The sequence below is a fragment of the Alligator mississippiensis genome, chromosome 2, assembly GCF_030867095.1.
Source record: "Alligator mississippiensis isolate rAllMis1 chromosome 2, rAllMis1, whole genome shotgun sequence".
Taxonomy (NCBI): domain Eukaryota; kingdom Metazoa; phylum Chordata; order Crocodylia; family Alligatoridae; genus Alligator; species Alligator mississippiensis.
Genome location: NC_081825.1, coordinates 119210459 through 119233615, shown reverse-complemented (window position 1 = coordinate 119233615; position 23157 = coordinate 119210459). Strand labels below are relative to the sequence as shown.

General features: G+C 45.4%; 1 protein-coding gene and 1 long non-coding RNA gene across 4 annotated transcripts in view; one reads left to right on the top strand and one right to left on the bottom strand.

Annotated features, from left to right (window-relative positions):
- The window catches only part of QRFPR (pyroglutamylated RFamide peptide receptor), a 41290-nt gene extending 25145 nt beyond the window's left edge, over positions 1–16145 (bottom strand). The window contains exon 1 of one of the 3 annotated variants that reach the window (XR_009459851.1): positions 15709–16141. Coding sequence is in view for 2 of the 3 variants with exons in the window: in XM_006270471.4 (XP_006270533.1) it covers positions 15709–16048 (340 nt within the window). In the remaining variant the exon portion in view is untranslated. Of the gene's footprint in view, positions 1–15708 lie in introns of all 3 variants that reach the window. The other 2 variants (XM_006270471.4, XM_019494793.2) reach the window with 2 other exon arrangements.
- On the top strand, positions 1922–8337 carry LOC109284946 (uncharacterized). The gene is made up of 3 exons (XR_002092587.2): positions 1922–2329; positions 2703–2831; positions 3546–8337. It is a non-coding gene; the product is annotated as an uncharacterized LOC109284946 (long non-coding RNA).
- Positions 16146–23157: the final 7012 nt, after the last annotated feature.

Genomic DNA, 23157 nt, shown 5'->3' with positions numbered 1-23157 from the left:
GCGTGGAATGGTAGGCCCACAGAGGGATGCTGCTGCCCTTGCCCCAGCCCTGCTCCTGGGAGGTGGTGGCACGGGGTGGTGGGTGGCAGCGCTCCATCCCTGTCTGCCTACGTGTACCCCCTAGGGCCTTCCCAAGTACTCCTGGGGCTACATGTGCCCCCAGTTGACAACCCCTGTTTTAGATTGATGTTTTTAGTTAGAGCCTAAATTATCCTATTTATAAGAAGTTTGAATTCTTATTTCATTTCACTTTCATATCAGCTCCTTTGAAAAGGAACACATGCTTGAAATCACATACCATATATTCTGGCCCCTTAGCAGATTGGACCATACGGCCAGGAAGTGTAACAACAGCCATTTTTATTCTTGTTTTAAGGAAAAAAAAAAAAAAAAGAGAGAAATCTCCACAAAATGAATCTGCTTGAAGCTATTTCTAGAAAAACTCTACATTTGTATCGAAAAAAAGAACTGTATTCCCATGACCTCACCATCCACCTAAACACAGGACTGTCAATAACAATAATACTTTTGCATTAATGTTAATGTATGGGTCTAGAACTGGTTTCTTTACTGTTACTTGCTGACCTTTGTACAGAAACTGCCTTGCCTGTACACTTCTGAAAGTCTTAGATGTTCTTATGTGACATTAGGGAAGCTAACAGTTCATTATGTTTGTTCATTTAAATGATTGGTTAGCAAGAAATTAAAAACTTATTTGTACAGAAGCACATAGCTGTATGAAGTTAACATTTTTTATGGGAATACAAAAGGCTAGGAAAGTTAAGGCCTGTCATCACATGGACATAGAACAGGTTTGAATCGGGCTCCACTGTCCTTTGTAAGTGTTACCAAGCGTTTCAGAGTTTATCACATAGAGGATTTTGCACTTGAATAAACAGAGTGGATTCTACTTTAAAACCAAGGTCTGAGAACAAACAGTCTTACCTAGAAGTGCAACAAAGATAATTGTTGTTCTTTTGCTGGAACAAAATGCTATCTACCTCTTCTTCACATTTCTATTTTTGGTTATTTTGATGAGGCAAAATGTAATCAGACCTCCAATCTATTTGAATAAGGTATTTTATCTAATAGAAATGCACTAAAATTCTGTTAAGTGTGACAGGAGTTGGGAATTCCTCCTGTTTGGGCAGCCTGACATTGCCTACCATGTCTTGTTGTAATTTTTGGTTATAAAAAGAAAAAAAAAAATTGAGAGGCTGCCTTATAGGTGTGGCCCTAGTGTCCGAGCCAAGATTCATGGCTCCACCTGTCCCTATACCATGTCTGTCTCCACCCTTAGATCTTATTAACACAGGCCTGTTATTGGAACCCTTAACAAGTTTCTGTATGGTCTTACTTCTGATCAGTGCCTCAGTGGCCAGTTGAGGATGTTATCAGTCCTTTACCTAGTTTCTCAAATTGTAGTGTTCAACAAATCAAGCCAATAGTTTAGGGCAAGGAGCTGGGCCTCCCCATCCTGTCCCCTCTTTCTGGAGGCTCGCTCTTCAGGGCAGACCCTAGTCAGCCTATAATGTCTTTTGGGACTCCTCTTTACAGTCCCCTTTGCAATCAACCCAAATCGTAGGCAAAACTTCATCCCTTTACAGTCTCAGTTCCCTTCAGGGTTCTGTCACAACCCAAATTAATCAGTGCCCATGTCACTTGCAAGAGATACCATTCAGACCATCATCTGATCAACTAAGGGTTAAAACAAAATCCTGGCGAAGAGCTGTATATAATTTATGCCCACATCACAAACGAGAAACGAAACTTAAGACTGGTCAGGGTGAAAGGGGATAGCCCTGCCATAAATCCCTGCAATTGGTCAAGGAACAAGCGTAGGTGCCTCACACGTAATATACTAAAAACCTAACCCACTACCTTGTAACCTGATAGCAACCTGAGAGCACAAAGAACTGCTGCTTGCCAGATAATTAAAGATTCCATTTAGCAGTTCATCATTGGATATCTCTGAGAGACACCTCTGTCTATAAATAGTTTAACAACTTCCGCCTAAGTCGGAGACCTCTGCGGGAATCTCTAAGGAGAAACCTAAGATCATCATCAGAGTAAACTGACAGTCTGATCAGCTGTCAATAGCTTCCCGTCAGCGTAAATATTGACGTATCAAAGTCCTGCAGGCACGATAGCTCGTTCCCGGCGCCACGTCCGTCATCGTTAGCTGTAACCCGAAACTGTACGCTTGATCGTAATCGTTGTATCGTTAGCTGCAACCTGAAACCATATGTTTGATTATAAATCGCTATAACCGGAAAAACTGCAACAGAACAAAGGCTCAGCCTACGTCGCGCATCACTATCTGAGCGACGTAAGTAAACAAATTCCTATAACCAACACGCGTCTGTGCCTGGTTAATTCCACCCCATCCATCACTACCCGCCTGTCAGGTGAAAATTTTACTGCTCTGGTGGGGGGGGTGGTCAGCAAGCGGCTGCCGACAGCTGCTCTGATCTCCGACAGGTTCCACTGCGTATTCTGGGTGGTCATATCTCATGCCCGTTCCACCTTCTGTGGCAGTCAGGTTGCTCGCTCACCCAAGTCAGATTTCTGCCCGGCAGAAAGTGTCTTCTCCAACTGGGATGCCTACACCCAAATTGGGCCCTTCCCTTTGTTTGGAGCTTTGCTCCTTACTCACAGTCCCATTCAAAAGGTCCCTAGCTCTCTTTTTCTCTCTTTTGCAGACCCGGGCCATCCTCAGCTTCTCAGAGTCTCAAGTAATCCCAGTACAGTTCTGTCATCTCTGCTCTGCATCACTGTCTCCAGCCAATCCTGCTGGCATCTGTTTTGCCCTCACCTACGTGCTGGCCCAGGTGAGTTTCTACCTCCTAGTTCCGACCCCTTTCCAGAGGAAAGTCCTTCCATTTTGCAATCTGGAGTCTCCCTCCTTTGTCTGCTGCTCCAGCGTCCCTTTTAACTTCCCTGCGGCCCCTACATCATACTAGAATACCAGGTTTAAAAATTTCTTAGAGTTTCCCTGCTGTATCTCCAGCATCAGCTCGCCCATAGGTGAGTGTAGCAGGGTTGTACCTTGCTTCCATGTTACACTAAGTCATACCCTTTACTTTCCTACAGGAGAGACTATATACTTATCTACACAAGTAAACTGACCAAATAGCTATAAAATATTGAAATAAGATATTTCATGATAAATATTCCAAAATTGTTCCCATATGAAAACTACATTCAGGAATAAAATTCACTCTCTGACAAAATCAGTACTTCATAAGTGTGCTAATTACTCCAGAAAGCAAATGATACCTGTAACAGGCTGTCCACAGGACAGATTTTGGAATAGCTATTCTAAACTCTTTATCCATGTACATAAGACCTGCATCAGGTTTCCTATGTTTAGAAAACTCGTTGATTCATAGATTTAGGACCAGATCTCTAAGATGGTTATGGTAAGGCATAGCATTAAACTGCCCTTTTAGTACCCAAGCCCAGTATTTCAATAAGAACATACAACTGTACAAGTCCATTGAGTCCAATCTTGTGAATTGACAAGAAATTATTATTTACCCCAGGATGCTTCAAAGTCATAACTGCAAGGAACAGCACCCAAAACACCGAGAAGACCTTGTGAAGTGCAACTGGTAAAAGCAGCATACTGAGGGCAATCAGTGCCCTGGCACAGTGACAAGTAGCTGGTTAATATACATTCAAAAGACCAGAGGAAAAAAAACCATGCTCCTATGGGCGTTTATACACATGCTCTGGGGGGGCGTAGAGGGTGCTTTAAATTAGCGCAGATTCAAGAACCATGCTAATTAAAAGTGCCTGGAGCATCACATGCATCAGTGCCCCCACGCTGAAAAATGGCAGTGGGGCACTTTGAACAAACTATAGTTCAAAGTGTCCCACCGCCGTTTTTCAGTGTGGGGACTGATACACATGACGCTGGAAAGCATCAATTTCCATACTCAGAATTACAGTGTGTTGGAGCAGGCTCCCTACATGTGTATAGGATGGGGTGGGCCTGCGCGCCAGATTCAGCCCACCAGGCACTTTCATCCAGCCCACAGCACCTACCAATGGATTATACCCCACCCAACCCTTCTGTCCATGAGGATGGGAATGAAGCGCCCACGTATACACATGCCCCCAACATACCCTATTGCACCTTGTTCCCACCCTCCTGGGCAGAAGGGCCTGGCCCAGTCAGCAGACAGCTTCCAAGTGCGGCTGTTGCTGTTGCTGCCACTGCTGCAGGTGCCAGGAACCTGCTTGGCTTCCCTGCGTGTCCTGCTCACTCTGGGCAGCAAGGTAGGGAAGCAGTAGGGGCTGCAGCTGGGCAGCAGCATGGAGCCCATGCTCAGGGGGCAGCAGCAGTACAGAGCTTGGGTGGGCAGTGTGTGGGTGTGAGGAATGTTGGGGAAGGGACTTCCAGTGGCAAAGGTGGGGGGAGGGGGGTCACGGATGGGACCTCTGGTCCCAAGATGGTAACCAGAGGGTGGGGCAACTGTCAAGGGGTGGGGCTACCTATGCAGCCCTTGAAAGCTCACCAAACCTCATTCAGTGGCCCTCCACCTGAAATAATTGGCTGCCCCTAGTATAGGAGCCCTGTGCGTCTGAGGAAGGCAGATCCCACCAGAGTCCATGGAAATCCAACCTAGGAAAGAAATTCTATCCTCACCCCAATTTTGGCAGTTGGTATGACACTAAATGGAAGTGTAGGAACCTCTGCATCTTATAAGTACCAGCTAGAGCAATGTATCACAGTCAAAAATCCCAAGCTTTAGCTGTAGTTAGTGTCCCAGCGCCTCTGATGAAGACAAAGAAATGCTCAAAAGCAATCTCAATCATAAGGGGAAATTTCCTCCCTGCTGACCAGCAAAAAGCCTTGATGACAAAACAACTTCCACACTAAAAGTTATCCCCCCCCCCCCCCAAGGGACTGTAAAACACCAGACTCCACATTAATTTGCTGATGGTTGAGCTAAAGCTTCCTACTGTGAATTTTTGTCCTGTGGACAGCTTGGCCTTCCAAGCAAAGACCAGGTTCAGATGCTCCAAACCTATTCTCAGCTGCCGTCTAATTTTGTAAATGCCTGAATTCCATAGGCATAGATGAATGCCTGAATCTCATACCTGATTAAGTCTCCTATGCTACTAAAAGTGCCTCAACTTTGACGTTCCTCAGAAGCTTAGTGTGCCTGTACACATTGCTGTGGGGCTGCTCCAGCACACTGCAATTACAGTGCATCAGAGCAGACTCGATTAATCGATTAGTCTGCTAGAGAGTGGTAATTACCATGCTACATATTACAGTGTAGGCAACGCAGTTAGTTTGATACTTGAGCTACCCCAGATGTTAGAAAGAGCTCAGCAACAGCAACATGGTTCTTTGTGTGGTATCATTTCCCATGTGCATTGGCACAGAGCTCCATGTTGTCAGCATGGCTAGGTACAAACATTTGGGGAAGTTAAGGGAAGGTTAGACTGCATTAAAAACAGCCATCCAATCTAACTTGGCTTGCTCAGGTGCATACCTTACACTTAGATTGACCTAACTAAGGATCTAAGTGTGAACAGTACAGGAGTTCAAGAAGGTTAGATCAGTCTAAAATTGGCCAACCTGATCCAAATTAACTGTACTTCTGGAGGTAGTTAGATTGGGCTAAGCTAGACCAATTTAACTGAACTTCTGTATACTTCTCAGTGTAGCCCCAAGGCTAGGAAAGCCCAGACACTGGCTGCAGCCCCAGTGCTGTGTTTTTTCTACTCACCCCCTTGCACTAGGCTATTTAAACATCCTGGCCCCTTGTCCCTTCCCCAGAAGAACAATCCTTCACCACAGACCAACCAGCCCCACCTAAGCCTGCCAAACTCCCCAGCCTGCAAGCTGATCCGGATGCTGGGAGCCAATTGAAATAAGTTGGGGTGGGGGGAGAGCTCCCCCATCCCCCTCAGGGACCTTATTAGTCCCCCAGATCCCCCCACATTCTGCTTGCCCCCTCCATCTGGTTTCCCATGGACCTTATTTGCCTCCCTCATTTCCCATGGACCCTGCCACCTGCCCTCCCCATCTGGACTTACCTTAGATTATGTGGCCATTTTTAAATTTGACCTAACCTCCCCCAATGTCATGTCTCAGAATTTACCTCCTCTCTGCCCCAGGCTGTCAGAATTTTTCATTTTAAAATAGAAGAAAAATACAAAAAATTACTACTTAAATATTTACCAAAACCTTTTCCTTACTCAAAGCAAAAGTTTTATTAACCAGTTCCAATAAACTGTTAAAAGCAACACTGAATATCAAAATGCTTGAGGAATTAGACTCAAAAGTATGTTAATTCCCAAAAGAAATTCTCATTTCCACAGGATTACTTAGGCATTTTAATTATAATTGCTTTTCCCTTTCAAAGAATAAGAAGTTTCATCAAACTACTCCCTATAGTCTGGTTATAGTCTGTTGCAAGTGGACTGTTCATTTAATGAATGATTAATATATATCCTTCCACTGATTCCACACACAAACTAAAAACATAGATGGTATTTCATTAAATTCCTCTTTGCATCTCTATTGCATTATTCCTGCCACCTCATCTGCACGTCTTACATCCCTGTCTGCTTAAGATTTCATGTGATTTCAATTTACAGTATTTTGAAATCAATCAGTAGAAAAAGCATGTGGCTCCATGCAAAGGAAACTTCCTCTACTAAGAATATTATTTATCGAGTCCTTGCAGTTAGTTTTGTTGAGGAAATTCAGCATTACATATAATCGAAGAGTGTTATCTGGCTCATTTAACCTAAGTGGGATTTGTTTGTCTTATAATTTGACTTCAGGGAAGAAAACAAGCTTGTTGTTCAGTTATATATGGCAACCATAGAATTCTCACATATCAGCTGGGATAATACTATGCATTTATTCTTACATATTTTTGGAGCACATGAGAATTATGCTCTGTACTTTAAAAAAAAAAAAAATAAAGGGCTTCTGCAGATGCTGCTCTGACATGCTGTAATTATAGCACACCAGAACAGACTTAATTAATTAGCAGCCAGCTGATGCATGAAACAGAAGCATCCCTGCACTTCAAAAGTGGCGGGGGTGCTCGACTAAAGCTTGTTGAATGAACTTTAGTTCAAGCACCCACCCTCATTTTGAAGCACAGGAATGCTGATACTTGAGATGCTAAAGCAGTTTAATTAGAGCAGCTCATGAAGCCACTCCAATTAAAAGTGCCTGTATCCCCACCCCTCCACTCCCAAAGCACATGTAAAAGTGTCCAAGGTGTTCCGTGGTAATGTGAGGGGTGGTCATCTTGACTGAGTGATCATGGTTGGCAAAATCCTTATTTGGGAGGTACAACACACTCTTGCCTCAGCTATTTTGTGGTTCAGATAGTAATTTCTCTTTTAAGAAAAGTAAAAGCCTTTTGTACTTGTGTTTGCAAACAAAGCCTTCCAAATCTATACAAAAAAAAATTTAACTGATACAACTACCATTATATCTGCCTGAGTTTTCAAGTGGCCTGAAACAAATCCTCTAAGAGGTATTAATTGCTACTATTCAGCTGAGAAATGCATCAACTTAGATGCCTATTATAACAGATTAATACTTCTGAATTGTTTATTATGGTCAGAGAAGGCTAAAACACTTAAGAAAGTAAGAGGACCTTGCTATAAAGATCTGCACAATCTATTGGAGTCCATGGTATTCAAGGAAACCTTAACTGGGCCTGGGAACAAAATTAATAGCTTTACATGGAGTAAACTGAAGAGAGTGATTTGATGGCTCATTAGAATGTACCTGCTCCTTTGCTAACCTCTCCGAACTCTACAAATTAATAGCAACCCTGTTAGATTACATATTTTCTGCTACCTTTTGCTTGTTTTGCAACTACTTTAGAAAATTTTTTTTGTTCCATGAGTTTACTGGCCTCCTGGATTTCTTTAAAGAGACTTTTCATATAATGGAGTTAAACAAAAGTTATTGTTATACCTGATACTTAACTTTAGAGAAAAGCAGATACAACCAATCTGGGAAAGATGGCACTTCATCTCCAAAACTTGGTCTAACATGTCTCTTTGGCTATACAGTTAAAACCCAATAAAGAATACCAAAGAAACTTTGCTTCTTCATATTCCATGGACTATCATAGCTACAAACATGCTTCTACATCTTCACTGGCAAAGTTACTGTGCTAGCTAAACTAAGCTGACTTGACTACACTCTCATGTACTGCAAATCACACCTTCATGTTATTGTGTAGATATAACACAAATCTATGTATTCAACTGCAGTACAGTGTCCTGCTTTTATCAGTGTGTTGTTGTGTCATTAAAAAGACTTGACTATAGCACATTTAAGCTACAGTGTTCATGGAGCCTCAACAATCCAAGTCTGATGAAGTCTACAAGAGACAGGAGAGAGTGCCCTTAAAACAACTAGCAATACACACTGAACTACAACTAGAATGTAAATAGTATAAGCAAAACAAAAGGATCCCTCATTCCAAGGAAGGTAATCGAGGAACATTACCAGCTACCTATTAACTCCAAAGAGCCCTAAGCCACTGTCCTGTCTCCCACAGCACAGCCAATACCCAGCATGTGGTCTGCTAGCTAATGCTGAGAGGTGTCTACTTGAACAGGGAGTGATGGGGGAGGGAGAACCAGGAGAAAGCCAGGCAGACACCCTGTATGTGCAGGCTCTGCCAGAGCTGTAGCCAGGGAGCAGAGGGGAGGGGCCAGTCCCAGTGGGCTGCAGCAGAGCGCAGAGCCCCACCCAGCAAAAGCATCTGGGATTCTGGGGGACTGATTTAACCTAAACTAGGAAGGGGTCTAGGACAGACATTGCATAAACCAGCTTGGCCCAAATCAGTTAAATCTGGTTGAATGTAGTATCAGACGCACCTCAAACCAGTTTCAGCCATTTTGAAACTGGTTTATATGCACTGAGCTTCTGTTCTTTTACAGATTTAAAAGAGTTTCTGATCAGTTAAACTGGTTTGTGTGTAATGTCTGTCCCTAGCCTTAGAATTTAGTGTAGTCACAAATTAATCTGTGTAACAGTGAGTCCTGCCTGTTACTTGTGAGGCTAGAGGGAGAGGCAGTTAAGGGTAGCAGTGCAGGTGGCCTGAACCTGGCACTGAGGGAGGCAGGCAGCTAACAAGTGGCCAGCTGCACCTGGCTGGTGGGAGCAGCAGGCCCATGTGATCTGCTGAGTTTCTCCAGCAGAGACTCAGCGGCCGAGTTAAGGGATTTAAACCCAGCCTGGGGCTACATAAAGGCAAAAAGGGCTGTGTGTGCTGTAGGAGCTTGGCATATATCCATGTTTCCCTGGGAAACTGGGGAAGAAAGACTGCTAAGCAGGTAAGCCCAGGAGGAAGAAGTCTTTTTTCTTTTGTGAAGTGGACAGTTTGTGCTATTTGGCTTGATTTGGGCTTGGGTACAGGAAGACTGGGTTGTGGCTACAGAGGTAGAAGATGCTGTGTAATGGGGCACTAGGTGTGCCCCTTTGTTTTGCAACAGGGGCTAGGAAACAACCTCCCAGTTGGGGGGCAGACACTGGTAGATGGAGATGGCTATTGAGGCCTAAATCCCAGGGGCTGAGGTCTCTAATCAGTGGACCAAGGTGGATGTGCCTGGAGTGAGAAAGGGGCCCAGGTTGACAGCTGGAGCCTTGACAAGATCTCCAAAACCCTGCATCACATTTCTCTCTAAATTGACCGTTACCTATTATTCTTACCACTTGTCAATTATCATGGGGGGGAGGAGGGAGAAGGAGTACCCTTCTCAATGTTTGTTCACATAGTGCTGGCAAAGGTACAAACTTGTTACACAGGCACTAATTCTGCAGGTTGATCTACTTGTTTCTGAAGGGAATCTAATCAATAGGATTATGTCCGAGTTCAGTGGTCTTTCCACATCAGCCAGCTGTAGAAAGGCTCCACTTGAAGACTGTCAAACAAATGGAAGGTCATTAGTCACAGATGCATTAAGTTCTGCAGCTTCAATCAAGGATGTGTTTTGCATTGCCTTGACTGATTTGTGTTTTTTCTGTGGGGTTAAAAAGTAGTGTGAGGGGGCACATTTCTAAAGGTCTAGGCACTCTGTGTAAGCATAAATACTCTTTTTCCTCCCTCCCCAGTGGAAACTTAACAGAAGTTTAAGTAGTAAGGCAAGTTTGAAATGTTCTGAAAAGTGAAATCTGTTTAATCCAAGGTAAAGGGCAGACTCTTGTTCCATAGAGGCAGATTAAGATTCATTGGGGCCCTGGCCAAACAGAAACTTGGAGGCCCCTCACACCCCATTATAATATGAATGTATCAAAAAGCATTAATACATAGACCGGTTAAATGTTTACACACTGCATTAGTAAATAAAGCACAACACGCAATGTCGAAATTACCTACTCAGTTTTGCCACACACAAAACTGAATAAAACTGCCTTATGAAAATTACTCAGATGCATGGGATCACCATAAAGGTATAACAACACGAAAGCATCCTGGTGCTTCAAAATGGTGGCAGGGTTGCTTCAACTAAAGTTCATTGAATGAGCTTTAGTTCAAGTGCTGCCACCACCATTTTTAAGCATGGGGACCCTGACACATGAGAGACCATGGCACTTTAATTAGAGCAGTTCTCAGAGCCACTGTAATTAAAGCACCACTCCCACCACCAGAGCAGATGTAAAAGTGCTAAGGGGCAGCTGCTCAGGCAGCTGGGCTGAGGCTGAGGAGGAAGGTGTGAGCCTTCCTGGCTGCCCAGGGCTGGGTGGTCTCTGGGCCAGGCTCTCAGCCACCTGTGGTTCTGTTGCACAACCCGAGACCCAACCCATCTACATGTCTGTGTCTGCCCCTCACTCCTGACCCACAGTACCCTGCATCCTGCCATAGTGTGCAGGGACCACCCTCCCCCAGGCTCCAAGCCTCACACACACCCCCACACCTTCACAAATACCACCCCCCCCACACAGAGTTAAAAAATAGCCTCTCATTATTTACATACCAAATCTCTTGATTTTTAACAGTTTGTCTTATGATTTTTGACTGGGTAGGGCTGGCAATACTGCACTAATTTTATGCCCCTCCCCTCCCCCCAACTTGGTTGGCATCTGATCTATACACGTAAACAACCTGCTCTTATTTTCTGGAGCCCTCCTAAATTTGCATTCCTGCAAGACAGGTTTCTAAAGACTTGCTTTTTCATACCCGAGGGATTTCTGACATCTTTTATACCTCTCACCATTCTTCATTTCTTTTGGGGGGTTTTGCAAATAACTTTTTTGCAACTACTTAGTTGGTCTAATAAGAGACATTGCATCTACTCAAGGACTCCACCTATAGATCAATATTCTACTCCCTCCACCCCTACCTGTTTCTCACCTATTGTCTTGTGGCATTTTCACTGAGTTCCATCAAATTCAACAACCATCACCCCTCCATCTGACTACCTCTTGAATACTGCAGCAGCCATCACAGACAGGACAGGCCCCTTCCCTCAAACCTATACAGAAAATCCTCAAACAATTGTAACTCATACTAGAAGGAGACCCTGTTCTTAAAGAGATCTTCCTAGAACCATCCATCCTAGCCTTCAAACAGGCACCAAAAACTTTGCTAACCTCATCACCAGGAGCAAACTTCCTACAGCCCAAAACACACCAAATAGCTCCAAACTATGCCATGACAAGACATGCAAAACCTACCAACGTATCTCCACCACTTCCACAATTACTATACCCTACAAGAGAACCATCAGCATTCTTGGATCTTACAGATGCACCTCCAGAAGTGGCTGGACATGGAATGGCAGCAGCCGCCACATGCAAGCTTCCCTCACACCCTCTGTCCAGCCGGGTGGGCCACACCTGCGCAGCAGCACAGGATGGTGTGGCAGCACTCTACCTCACCCACTTGCACATACCCCTTAGGGCAAGGGTCAGCAACCCCCGGCACATGCGCCAAGCATGGCATGCAAGGCCATTTTGCTCGGCACACCACTGCCAGTCTAAGCTCTAAGCAGCTGCTGCCAGCCACAGAGCCCAGGCTGCAGCCAGGAGGCTGCAAACACCTGCTCTGGGCTTCAGCATGTCAGCACTCTGGCACCTTCCAAGGTAGATATTGTGGTTTTCTCAGCGCTCTGGCCAAAAAAAATGTTGTCTACTCCTGCCCTAGGGCCTTCTCAAGTGCCCCTGGGGTACGTGTACCCCTGGTCAACAACCCCTGTATTAGACCGAGTAGTTGGAAAAAAGTTCTTAGCAAGCTTTTGGGTGCAGTCGCCTTTCTTCAGGCATAGGGAGTCTCCAAGGAATGAGAGAAGCTAGAAGTGAGGGAGGATGTCAGTAAGAATGTAAATAGGTAGAAATTTGGAAACCTAAAGGTAAAAGCAGGGAAGGGGTGGGGGGAATCAAAGGGGAAACTCTGGTTGTATCCCATTTACTCTGCCTTTCAGTATCCACAAGATGACAGAGGCCTTTGATGTGCTTAGCGGATCATAAGCTTGTGCCCCTCAGGGAAGAACTCTAAGCCTCCCTTAGCAGGTAGGCCAGTGAGGACACATCAAGTGAGTTCAGGAAACACCTAAAGAGAAAACAGGAACAGGAGTGAGGTCACAGGTTTAAAATAAGTGCTCCAAGGATAGACATGGAGCAGAGCACATGAGCCAGCGCTCACTGACCCTCCAATGTTTCCAAGGAGCCAGTGGACGCTGCCTGGTGAAACTCTGCCCAGAAAGATGAAAGGACAAAGGACAGGAGAATGGCCCTACAGTCCCCAGGGGTCCTCCATGCCAGGGCCTCCCTCCTGCTCAGGTTGATTGCTAACTTAACTAGGAGAAGGCTGACTAGGAATCCTGGGGACTCAGTGGGGCCACAGATGGGGAGTGCATAAACAAACAGGTGTGGGGAGTAGTGCAGCCAGAACCTCACCAGGAGGTTCTGGAGGAGACCATGAAGGGGCTCTATGTAGGTGTTTGCCAGGGTCAGGATGACACAGGACACTAGGCAATATGAACCTATGGATCTGACTCAGGAAGTGGCAAGTCTTCTGTACTCTGAAGGCTGCTTTGAAAAGAAACCCTTAGTGGTTACCAAGGGCCCTGTTGTATGGTAACTTTGGGCAGCTCCTGGAGCCCTGAATCCTTGGATTGTCTGTACACTTAACACCTGAAGCTAGTTTTAAGCACTTGTTAGGGCAGGATTCTCTCTGATCCATGCTACCCAGCTCATGTTACACTAAGGTACAACCACTTTACGCTACACCTCCCACTGCACCTCCCACATTGGTCTGGATAGGGTTCACTGCCCCTGCACCCAGCTTAGGCTGCCTGCACTGTCTCCTGGGAGAGCAGGTAGGGAAGGGATAGTCTGCTTGCATACACTAAAGCTCTCTGGGCAGGCTCAGCCTGCAAAAGAGCAGTGGTCCCAGTGTCAGGGCCAGGCAAGCAGGTTAACCCCTGCCTTCCTGACTGCTCCCCTGAAACAGACAGCATAGACAACCATAAGTAAGGAAACAGGTGAAGGGGAGTATGTAGGGTAAGAGAGGACCCCAGGAGGCAGGAAGGGAGCTGGAATGGGGCAGGTGGGGATACTTACCTTTCATTCCTCCAGGCCCCTGCTGGACTGAACATGCAGCTACTCCAAAACTCAAGCTAACACTAATATTGATGATCAAGATCTGTGCAGCTCATAGTGTAAGGTAACAGGGCGCTTAGGGTGGTCTGGAGCTAGGAAACACTACTGACACTATTTTCTATCCTTAAATTGTTTCAAATGACAGTATCTTGAATAGTATGGAATATAATAGGAACACAAGGGACCACATATATAGACTTCTCAGGATTGCAAGTATTAAGCTAAATATATGAACTTAAGAACAGTTTAGTTAAGGTGCAACAAGGCCTTACGGCAAAACATCCTTGATCCCCTTCCTGCTTCCCCAGATACTTGTGGCGGAGTTGTAATACAAACGGTCATGCCTGACCACTCCCCGCCCCTTTCTCCTGATAAGCAGAATACCTTTCAGGTGCCCCTAGGAAATAAGGCTGAAGTTGGTTCCCGATTCCTGGCTCCCAGCTCTTATTCAGAGCTAATCTTTAGTAAAGTCTGCAGGTTAGACTTGCTCAACAGTTATATATTTTTGATGAAATTTTATTTCCTAATAAAAATGTAAAATAATATCATGCATCAAGTGCGCAGCCCTGAATAAGGAGCTGAGATTAGGCTGGGATGATGGAGCAAAATGCTTTTTGAGTCACCCCAAGGAACTGGGACTAAGGAACCAACTTCAGCCTCATCCCTAGGAGTCAGAGAGAAGTAGGGCTGGAAGAGACCTCTCAAGGTCATTTAGTCCAGAATTTCTCAGCCTATGGATTGCAAGAATATACAAAAGAGTCATGAACAAACTTGAGAAGTGGATTTTCTTTTAAAGAAGAAAAGCAAGAGAAATGTGGCTTTGCCCTTGCAGGTTGGCTAGGTTCCAGCTTGCAAGAGGATGCTTGAGGGCCCCACCATTCCCAGACAGCCCCCCACCCCTGGGAGCCTAGCAGCAAGGGGCAGTGGGTGGGGAGTGAGGGGCCCCAGCAGGACCGGGGGAGTCTTCTACTTACTGGATCAGGACTGGCCATCAATGTTTACAAATGGGTCCTGGTACAAAAAAAAAAAAAAAAAAAAAAAAAGGTTGAGAACCACTGATCTAGTCCAACCCCTTGCCCAAGGCAGGATCATCCCTATCCAAGCCATCCCATAACCATCCAAACTCTACATCAGACTGCTGTCAACCCTGACAACACAGACCTGACACCCTGGGCTGCCACAGGCAAAACAGGGGACCTAGCAGCCCACATCCTGCTTTTGTGAAACGTCCTCAATGTGTTCAAGAGGTCCAAGGGGAAGAAGGAAGGCACAGAGGAGGTACCTTGGAGAGGGCCACACTCTCTGCAAAACCTCCCCTTCCCCCAGTCTGACCAGTGGGGTAAAGATTCCTCCCTGACCCCAAATCTGGCAATCGGTCTGACCTGGAGCAGAGGAGCAAGACCCTCTAGCCAGGAACCTCCAGCTTTGCTCCCAGCAGGAGCATCTGCACAGGCCAGCTGCAGTCCTCAGCCCTGGCTGTAGCTTAACCCCCCTCCCCAACACATTTGGCAGGAAAAAAAAAAAAAGGTTAGGGGAGCAACCAGCACAGTCCAAAAGCCTGGAAACACCCCAGTGCCCAGGGGCTGCCCCAGCTCTTCTGAGCACCTCCAGCAAGTCCTGGCCCCTGCCCTCGCTGCTCACAGCACGGGATGGAGCCCCACACAGCAGAGGGAGGGAGGTAGGGTGTGCAGGCAGAAACTCCCCAGCATTGCCAGGTCTTAAATACGAAGCTAGCGTACTGGAAGCTCAACATTATCATATTTATCAGACACTTGAAAAAAATGCAAACAAGCATGCAAAGCCGCCTTCTTGTTCCTTACATCGCTCACTAAGTCGCCAGCGAGCGAGTGAGCAAGGACTTGATCATCCAAGTTAAAGCCTTCCTCCCCCCTTTTAAAATTTTGAGGCAACCATTGTGAGAAAGTGTTGACAGAAACCCACTCCCCAAGAACAAAAGTACACCCCCACATGGGTGAAGACTCTCCAAGCATGACTTAGGCTAGGCATCAATGAGCTGCCTCCAAAATGAGTGGCAGCTTTGAACCCTTGCTCGCAGCCCAGCCCCGGAGAGCCAGGCTGGTGGCCGCCGAGGTACTCACCGCCGGGCCAGCTGGAGGCGAGGCTCTGCAGCAGGGTGCCGGGCACGCAGAAGAGGGCGATGAGCAGGTCGCTGAGCGCCAAGGAGCCCAGGAAGATGTTGGTGGCGCTGCGCAGGGCGCGGCGGCGGCTCAGCACGTAGAGCACCAGCCCGTTGCCCGCCAGCGCCAGGGTACAGATGAGGCCGCACAGGAGCCCCACGGCCAGCTTGGCACGACCGGGCAGCTCGGGGGCGGACACCAGCGGCCGCAGCCCGTACAGGGCGATGAACTGCTCCCGCGTCACATTGTGGGCCCGCAGCCGCCGCCGCACGCGCTCCGGGGTGAGGACCGGTGTGTGCATACAGACGCTGCTCACCCCGGGGCGCCCCGCGCCGTCTGCCAGCCGCCTCCCCAGCTCCGGGGCTTTATCTGCGCCGCCAGCCAATCAGCGCGCGAAGAGGAGCCTGCCCAGCCCCGGGGGTCCTTTCAGCTCCTGAGCCAAGCGAGCGCTGCGATGGTTCGCCGCGCCCAGCTGGGAGCACTGGGCCGGGACAGACCGAAGGAGAGTTTCCTTCTTCCTTTCCTCGCTTCCTCGCTCTTGCTGAACAGAGTGCGGCAAACAGTGGGGTTTAAAGAGCGGCCAGGACTTTGCTACGGTTTTATTTCATGACAGAGGGTAAAGGAGCAAACACCACGCGTCTGGGTCTCTTGAAGGCTCGCGGTACAAGCAGCGTGGCTTCTTAAGCTGGCAGGGGAAATAAGAAGGCAGTTTTCCTGAAGTGTGCCGCATTGGTGCAGCTTTAAGCACAGCTTATGGCAATGGTTGCTCCTCCCTTGCTTGCTCTAAGGGCCCTACGGCTGAGGGCAAGCAAAACTCGGGGGCATCTCCAAGCTTGGGCCTGCAGGCAGGATGCCTGCCAAAGGTTTTTTGGAACCATCTGAAGCCCCAGGTGTGGGTTTGCTGGTAGTAGGGCCACTATGGCTCTGGACACTTGGATTTGGAATTAGTTTTGGCTCATTTGTCCATGGATACAAATAAAATAAACAATAATAAACCCCCCCCACCATGTATTTGGGTCCATGAAGGCAGTTTTGAAGGGATAACTGCTCTTCTGGTGTGGTTTAGTACCCGCTGAGGTCTTGGGGCTTAAAGTCCACTTTATGGAAATGGGCAGCTTCTCCCTAGCTTCTTCCTGTGGCTCTATGGCCAAGAGCAGGCGAAACTTGGGGGCATCCGAACCCCAAGCTTCCGGGTTTGGGCCTGCACGTAGGATGCCTGCAAAAAGCCTTTGGAAATATCTGAAGTCCCTGGTGGGGGTGGAGGGATGTTTGCCGGTTGTAGGGCCACTTATGGTTCTGCACTGACTCATGGATTTGGACTTGATTTGGCTTGGAACGTGAAACATTTCTTTAAAAATAAATAAATAAATAAACCTGGCAGGGGAAATACCGTGACCACTAAGGAGGTTTTCCTAGTCGCACCGGGGGATAACCACTTTCCTGGCGTGGGGTAGTACCTGCCATGAACACCGCATGCCCCCAGAGGCTGGGGTGGGGCACAGCAAGCTCCTGCAGGCGGCTGTGGCGCTGTTGCCGGGCTTGGGCCTGCACATGGGATACCTGCCAAAGGATTTGAAAACATCCTAGGTGGGCGTGGAAGATGTTTGCCAGTAGTAGGGCCACTTATGGCTCTTGACTGACTCATGGATTTGGAATTCATTTGGCTTGGAACGTGAAAAATTTTCGTTAAAAAAGAAAGGTATTATACATAATAAAAGGAAAGAAAGAGAGAGAGAGAGAGAGTGGACACAGAAAAGAGAGAGAGCAAGAGAGAGATGAGATAGAAGAGAGCGAGAGAAGTGGAGGGGGTTCCTTCTTCCTTCCTTGCTCTTGCTTAACAGAGCGCGGCAAAGAATCAACTTCAAAGAGCAGTCGGGGCTTTGCAAAGGTTTTATTTGTGGCACAGGGTGAACTCCAGCAACAAGGTGCAATACAGTATAAGAAGAGAGAGAATGAAAGAGCAGATAGAAAAGAAAAAGAGAGAAAAAAAGATAAGGGAGAAAAGAAAAAAACAAAACTCTTTACTAAAAGAAAAAAAAAAGCCCATCTGCTTACACAGGTCCCTAGACACTGGCTGCAGTTCCACTGTAGCCCCATGACAGGGACTTAAAAAACTGCAAAAATTGTTAAACAGTTATTTGAGCTCTCAACATGAATCGTTCTAACAGTCTTCAAGCCAAGAAACTGCAAAGGTGGAAAGAGATTGCAAAGCCTGATCTCTCTTGTTCTGATAAAGTGCCCCCCCCTCTGCAGAAACAATACCTCTTATATCTGAACACACACACAAAAAAGAGGTAAGTGCACCAATATAATAAAACATAGCTCCATTGTTGCCATTCCTGCATGGCATTTGTATAACTGAATATTATAATAGTGGAAACTATGATTATGGAAAAATTCAATGTTTTCAATGTAGATTGGGTAACAAACACCACACGCAGGATATATATTTGGTGCAGATCTTCCTGGATGAGCTAGCTAATAGCTATTTCTATCCTATGTTCCCTGTGGCAGTGAGAAACAAAGCTACACTGGATTTTGTTTTACTAGTGGGGAGTATTTTGTAGAACTGGTGGAAAATCAGAGCAAGCAATCACATTCTTACTCAGTGTAAAGTAAAACTGCAAGAGGTCTGTAACAAGGTTCTTGCACTTCAGAAGGGCTAACTTTGAGAAACTAAGATAATTAGGTAAGGAGTTTGATTGGATTCAAGAGTTAAAGAGGGGGAAGCAACATGAAACTATTTTAAGGCAAAAGTACAAACACTGCCTAAGGCTTGCTTCCCAGGCAAAAAGAAAAAAATAGGTAGGGAAGGACTACAGTCCTCCATAGATCTCAGGAACCTCAAGGAGGCCATTGAGAATAAGCAGATTTACACACAGTGAAAAATGGGACTGATCAGGTAGCAGGAAAAAAAAATCTCTCTATGGTCAAGAAATGCAGGAACTGAGAAAAAATAGCCAAAGACATAGCTGAGCTCAGTCTTGTAATAAAAATGAAAATGTATAGCAAAAGCTTCTTTAGTGATATAGTGGTAAATAAAAAAAATAGAATCAGGAGGGATTTACTGGGGCCACTATGTTGAAACAGTGATGGAGATCAAGGATAACCCAGGCATGGCCCAAAAGAACTGGACAAATACTTTGCCTCAGTCTTCATTCAAGAAGAAGAGATAACAAAGGATACTAGTGGAATACCACATGGCAAGGAAGACATAAATATATACCTATCCTTAGGTGGAAGGAAAACTTACACTGCTTGCTATCACAGAATCAGGGGGCCCAAATAATCTCCATCCTAGAACATGGAAAGAATTGGTACACAGAAGGGAAACTCTTCTAGTATGGGTTTTAACAACTCTGTCAATTCAGGGATAGTACCTAAAGATGATAACAAATGTATTAGCTGTTAAAAAAAAAAAAAAAAAAAAAAAAAGGAGAGTGATTCAGGCAATTAATGCCTTGTGAGACTGACTTCAACAGTATGCTCATCTGAGGGAGGCTTAGGCAAGGTATATGCAGTAGATACAAGGATATGCTAGCACCACTGTACAAGGCCTTGGTAAGGCCCCATTTAGATGACTGTGTGTACTTCTGGTCATCAGTGCTCAGAAAAAATGTAACTTCAGTTGGAACGAGTTTAAAGAAAAGCCATGAAGATGGGTAAGGGAATGGAGACCTTTTCTTATGAAAGAGCTTGGCTTGTTAAATTTAGAGATGTAATTAGTCATGTTAGTCCACCAAAATGGAGATTGAGAGGGGATATAATTACCCTTTACTAGTACTAGTCTAGTAGGGTGAATTGTTGGTTTTGTGAAAAGCTTAAGTGAAAAAACAACAACAGCACAAGGTCAAATGACTAAGTGCCTATTGAAAAACTTAGATTCAAATTTAGAAAAAAAATCATAACTATCACAGGAAACAAGGAACCTACTGAGAATATCTTTTTAAAGGAAGAAATGCTGGTTGCTTTTCTTAATTAAGAGTGCTAGCTCTTTAATTAGCTGTGATGTCAATGCTTGATAGTCAAGTTTTCTTCCATGTGAAAAGCAATTCTTTCTGACAAAAATGTGCCTTATCTTTCAGAAATCAGTGCCTTTTCAAAACTCAAAAATAATAAAAGCCCTTATCTGAAGCACTCTGTCCATTTTATGCCAGATTGCTGATTTCCAAGTGAATAGTGCTTCCAAACAGTAAGTTATCTATTAAGACAAAATGTTCTCAGCAATAATGATCAGCTTGTTTTCTGCTGTTTAAAACAAGGTATTTTGGCTGACTGGTAACCATTGAGTGCCATCATTTCCTAGGTCTACATGACCATTACCTCTGTTATAGCATCACCAGGCACTCTCCACACACCAGAAAGATGAACCTGCCCAGAGATATCCAGTGTAGGAGATTAAAACTTCAGTTTTCCCTGTAGAATGATCCCTTTGGAAGAAGGGACTGGAGTCCTCCTTACCCCACTGTGGCAGAAAAACTTGCCCCTGTGGCTGCAGGATGTCATCAAGTTGCTTTGGGTCCTACATTTTACTTACTACAAGATCTTTCTATGTGGGGCCTTACTAACTTTATATCCAGAAGGGATGGATACTTATTAAGTTCAGGTGTCCCATAACCTTCCTTCTAGGCCTTTATACTAGGTCAGGTAGACTCATTCTTCCAGGATTCAGGAGTGCCACAATCCTCCCTTCTGAAATCAGAAGTCTTATTGGTCTGCTGGGGCCATATTAACTTAAGCCAACAACAGCCTAAAACCCCTTTCTCCCAGGTAGTCTCTTGCTTCTATTTAGTCATGCTACTCTTAAGCTGAGAGAGCTCAGCAAAAACAAAACAAAAGACAAAATAAAACAAAACCCATTTCACGCCATCATCTTCTTTTCCTGTGGACAACCCCAATTTTCCATTAGGAGGAAGAAAGCAGAGTAAATGCTGCCCAGCCCCAGGGGCCTTGTCCTAGGTAGTGGATGAGAGAAGCAGCTTTCCCCTTTCACTATAAGGCTTTGCTCCCAAGCCTTTAAAGACACAGTAGCACGGGTTTCTCAATGCCTTCAAACACCAACTAATCCCGCAGGACAACCTTCTCCCCTTCAGTACTGCCTCTTGCATTTCCTAGGCCCTCAGGTATTCTAAAGCTCCAGGAACATTAAAGGGGCCATGCCATGGAACAGGGATTGTCTAACACCATAGTCCTCATAGCCCACCACAGTTAGACTGCCATAAAAGGAAGGGGATCAGGCCTCAAATCCAGCTGATACCCTCAGATCCAGAGATGCTATAACTGCCCATTTGTACAGAGTTCATCTGAAAAGTTGGGCATAATACTAATAAAATATGCTATATAAATAAAAGTATAATACTTCCATATTTTCAAGCAGCTTTGTGAAGTTTTGTTAATGCTCATAGACAGAAGTAGATCCAGGATTTTACAAAAAGGGGCATGTAGGAGCAGCAACTTACAGTTCAGGGGTGGTTGAACGTCCAACCTTCTCCACCAGCTCCTCCTCCTCCCCATACCAAAAGTTAGACCACTCCATGGAAGCAGCAGCTGGGGAATTTACATCCCTAAAGCAACAAGAATCCCCCCTTTCGCCTTGCTTCTCAGAGCCACATCTCTTTCTCATGTTCCCCCACCTGCTACTCCTGCTGTCCTGGGAGCTTCAGAGTTGCTCCAGCTGAGCGGTGTGGGGACTGGGCTCAACCCATGATGGGAGCAGCAACAGTCAGGTTCCCCCTCCCCTTACCTGCACCCAGGTGGGTAGGGAACACCTGGAGTGACTGAACAGGGAGGGGGAACCTGCCTGCCCAGCTACCACTGCTGCTGTCCTGGGCCTAGCCCAGCTCCTGTACAGCCCAGATGGAGCAGGACAGGAGCCCCCCTCTTCCCCAGGAGAGTTGGGACAGCAGCAACAGGGGACAAGGGAGGGGGGGAGCATAGAGGGGAAGGCAAGCTGGAATTCTTACAATTTTCAGGGACTTAAAAAGGTACCTGGATGCTGCTCCTGCCATGTAGTCAGCAAGGGGAGTACACCCACACCACTGCACCCCTCTGGATCTACCCCTACCTAAAGAACACTTATAGGACCTGGCCCTGCACATACTGAAAACCATGGCAAATTCTCATATACTTTGCAGAATCAGACATGGGCAGGTATTATGGACATTTGTAATGCTACAAATGTCCATGTCTTGAATGTAAGGCACTGTGGGCCTGGTTCAAAACCCACTGTAATCAGTAAGCACCTTTCCAAACAACTCATTTAGATGCAGTAGCCCCATGGCATGACCTGCACTTTCCAAACAAGTGTGCTATTGCTACAGCAGCTGTTCCTTTTGTCCCTGTTTTCCCATATATACATGCATTCCCTTGTCATGGCAAATAATATGATTGTTCTATTTAAAACAGCACTAAATTGCCAATATCTCTCAACAGTTTTATTCCACATCTGATACAATGCAAACAAAGCTTGAATTTGTGAAGATGGATTTTCAGTACGCTATACAACTGTGCCAGATTATAGTTGACTAAGAACCACTTTTTCCATTCTGCTTCTCCAATATTTATGTAAATGTTTTACTTATTTGTGTACACAGAGAAAACATTACAAAAAACATCTGAAACAATACTAAGGTATTTTCACAAATAATTGTTTACAGAGGCAAGAAATTTTTCTTCCATTTAGTAGAAATGTAAATCTTCCGTCCTGTCAAATACTTAGCTATTTTTCACATCTGTATCCTGCACACGCTGAAACTATGCTCTGACTTGTATGAAAATAAGGTCAGTCCCATGGCCAGAATTTTTTATTCCATCTCAAGGGGAAAATACCCCTTCTGTCACAAACCTATTAACCAACAAGCACAAAAAATGGAGAAAGAACAGTTGTACAAGGCTACACTGTCACAACAACCTCTTCTTTATGCAGCCATATGCTAATTCAGAATCTACATGACTCATAAGTGATACCTCCTCCTCCACTGTGTTTTTTTAAAAAAAGAGTATTTTCTGCCAGACTTAGAAATATTGCTACTCTTCTATTCCCAGTTCATGCATTCATAGGCTATAACCTTCTTCCTGCAACACAAAAGATGCTGTCATTTCAGCCTCTGGTTCTTCCATAGCAGTAAAGTTAGCTTATGGCAGCTGTGAAGAGAAGAGGAGTTGTCTTGTCCTGTAAATTTTAACACTTGAACAGTCAGCCTTCTGAATCTAGATTCAGTTTATATACTGGATAAAAACGCAATCTGACTGATCTTGTGTTTCCCAGATTTCTACCCCTATAGGCACAAATAACTGACAGTCAACAGTAAAAATATATTGTCTCATTACATTTCCTTAGCACTTCCAAAGCGTTCTGAAAAAAAAACCCCAAAATATATTTATTGAGAATTAAGATTACTTCCCCAAATA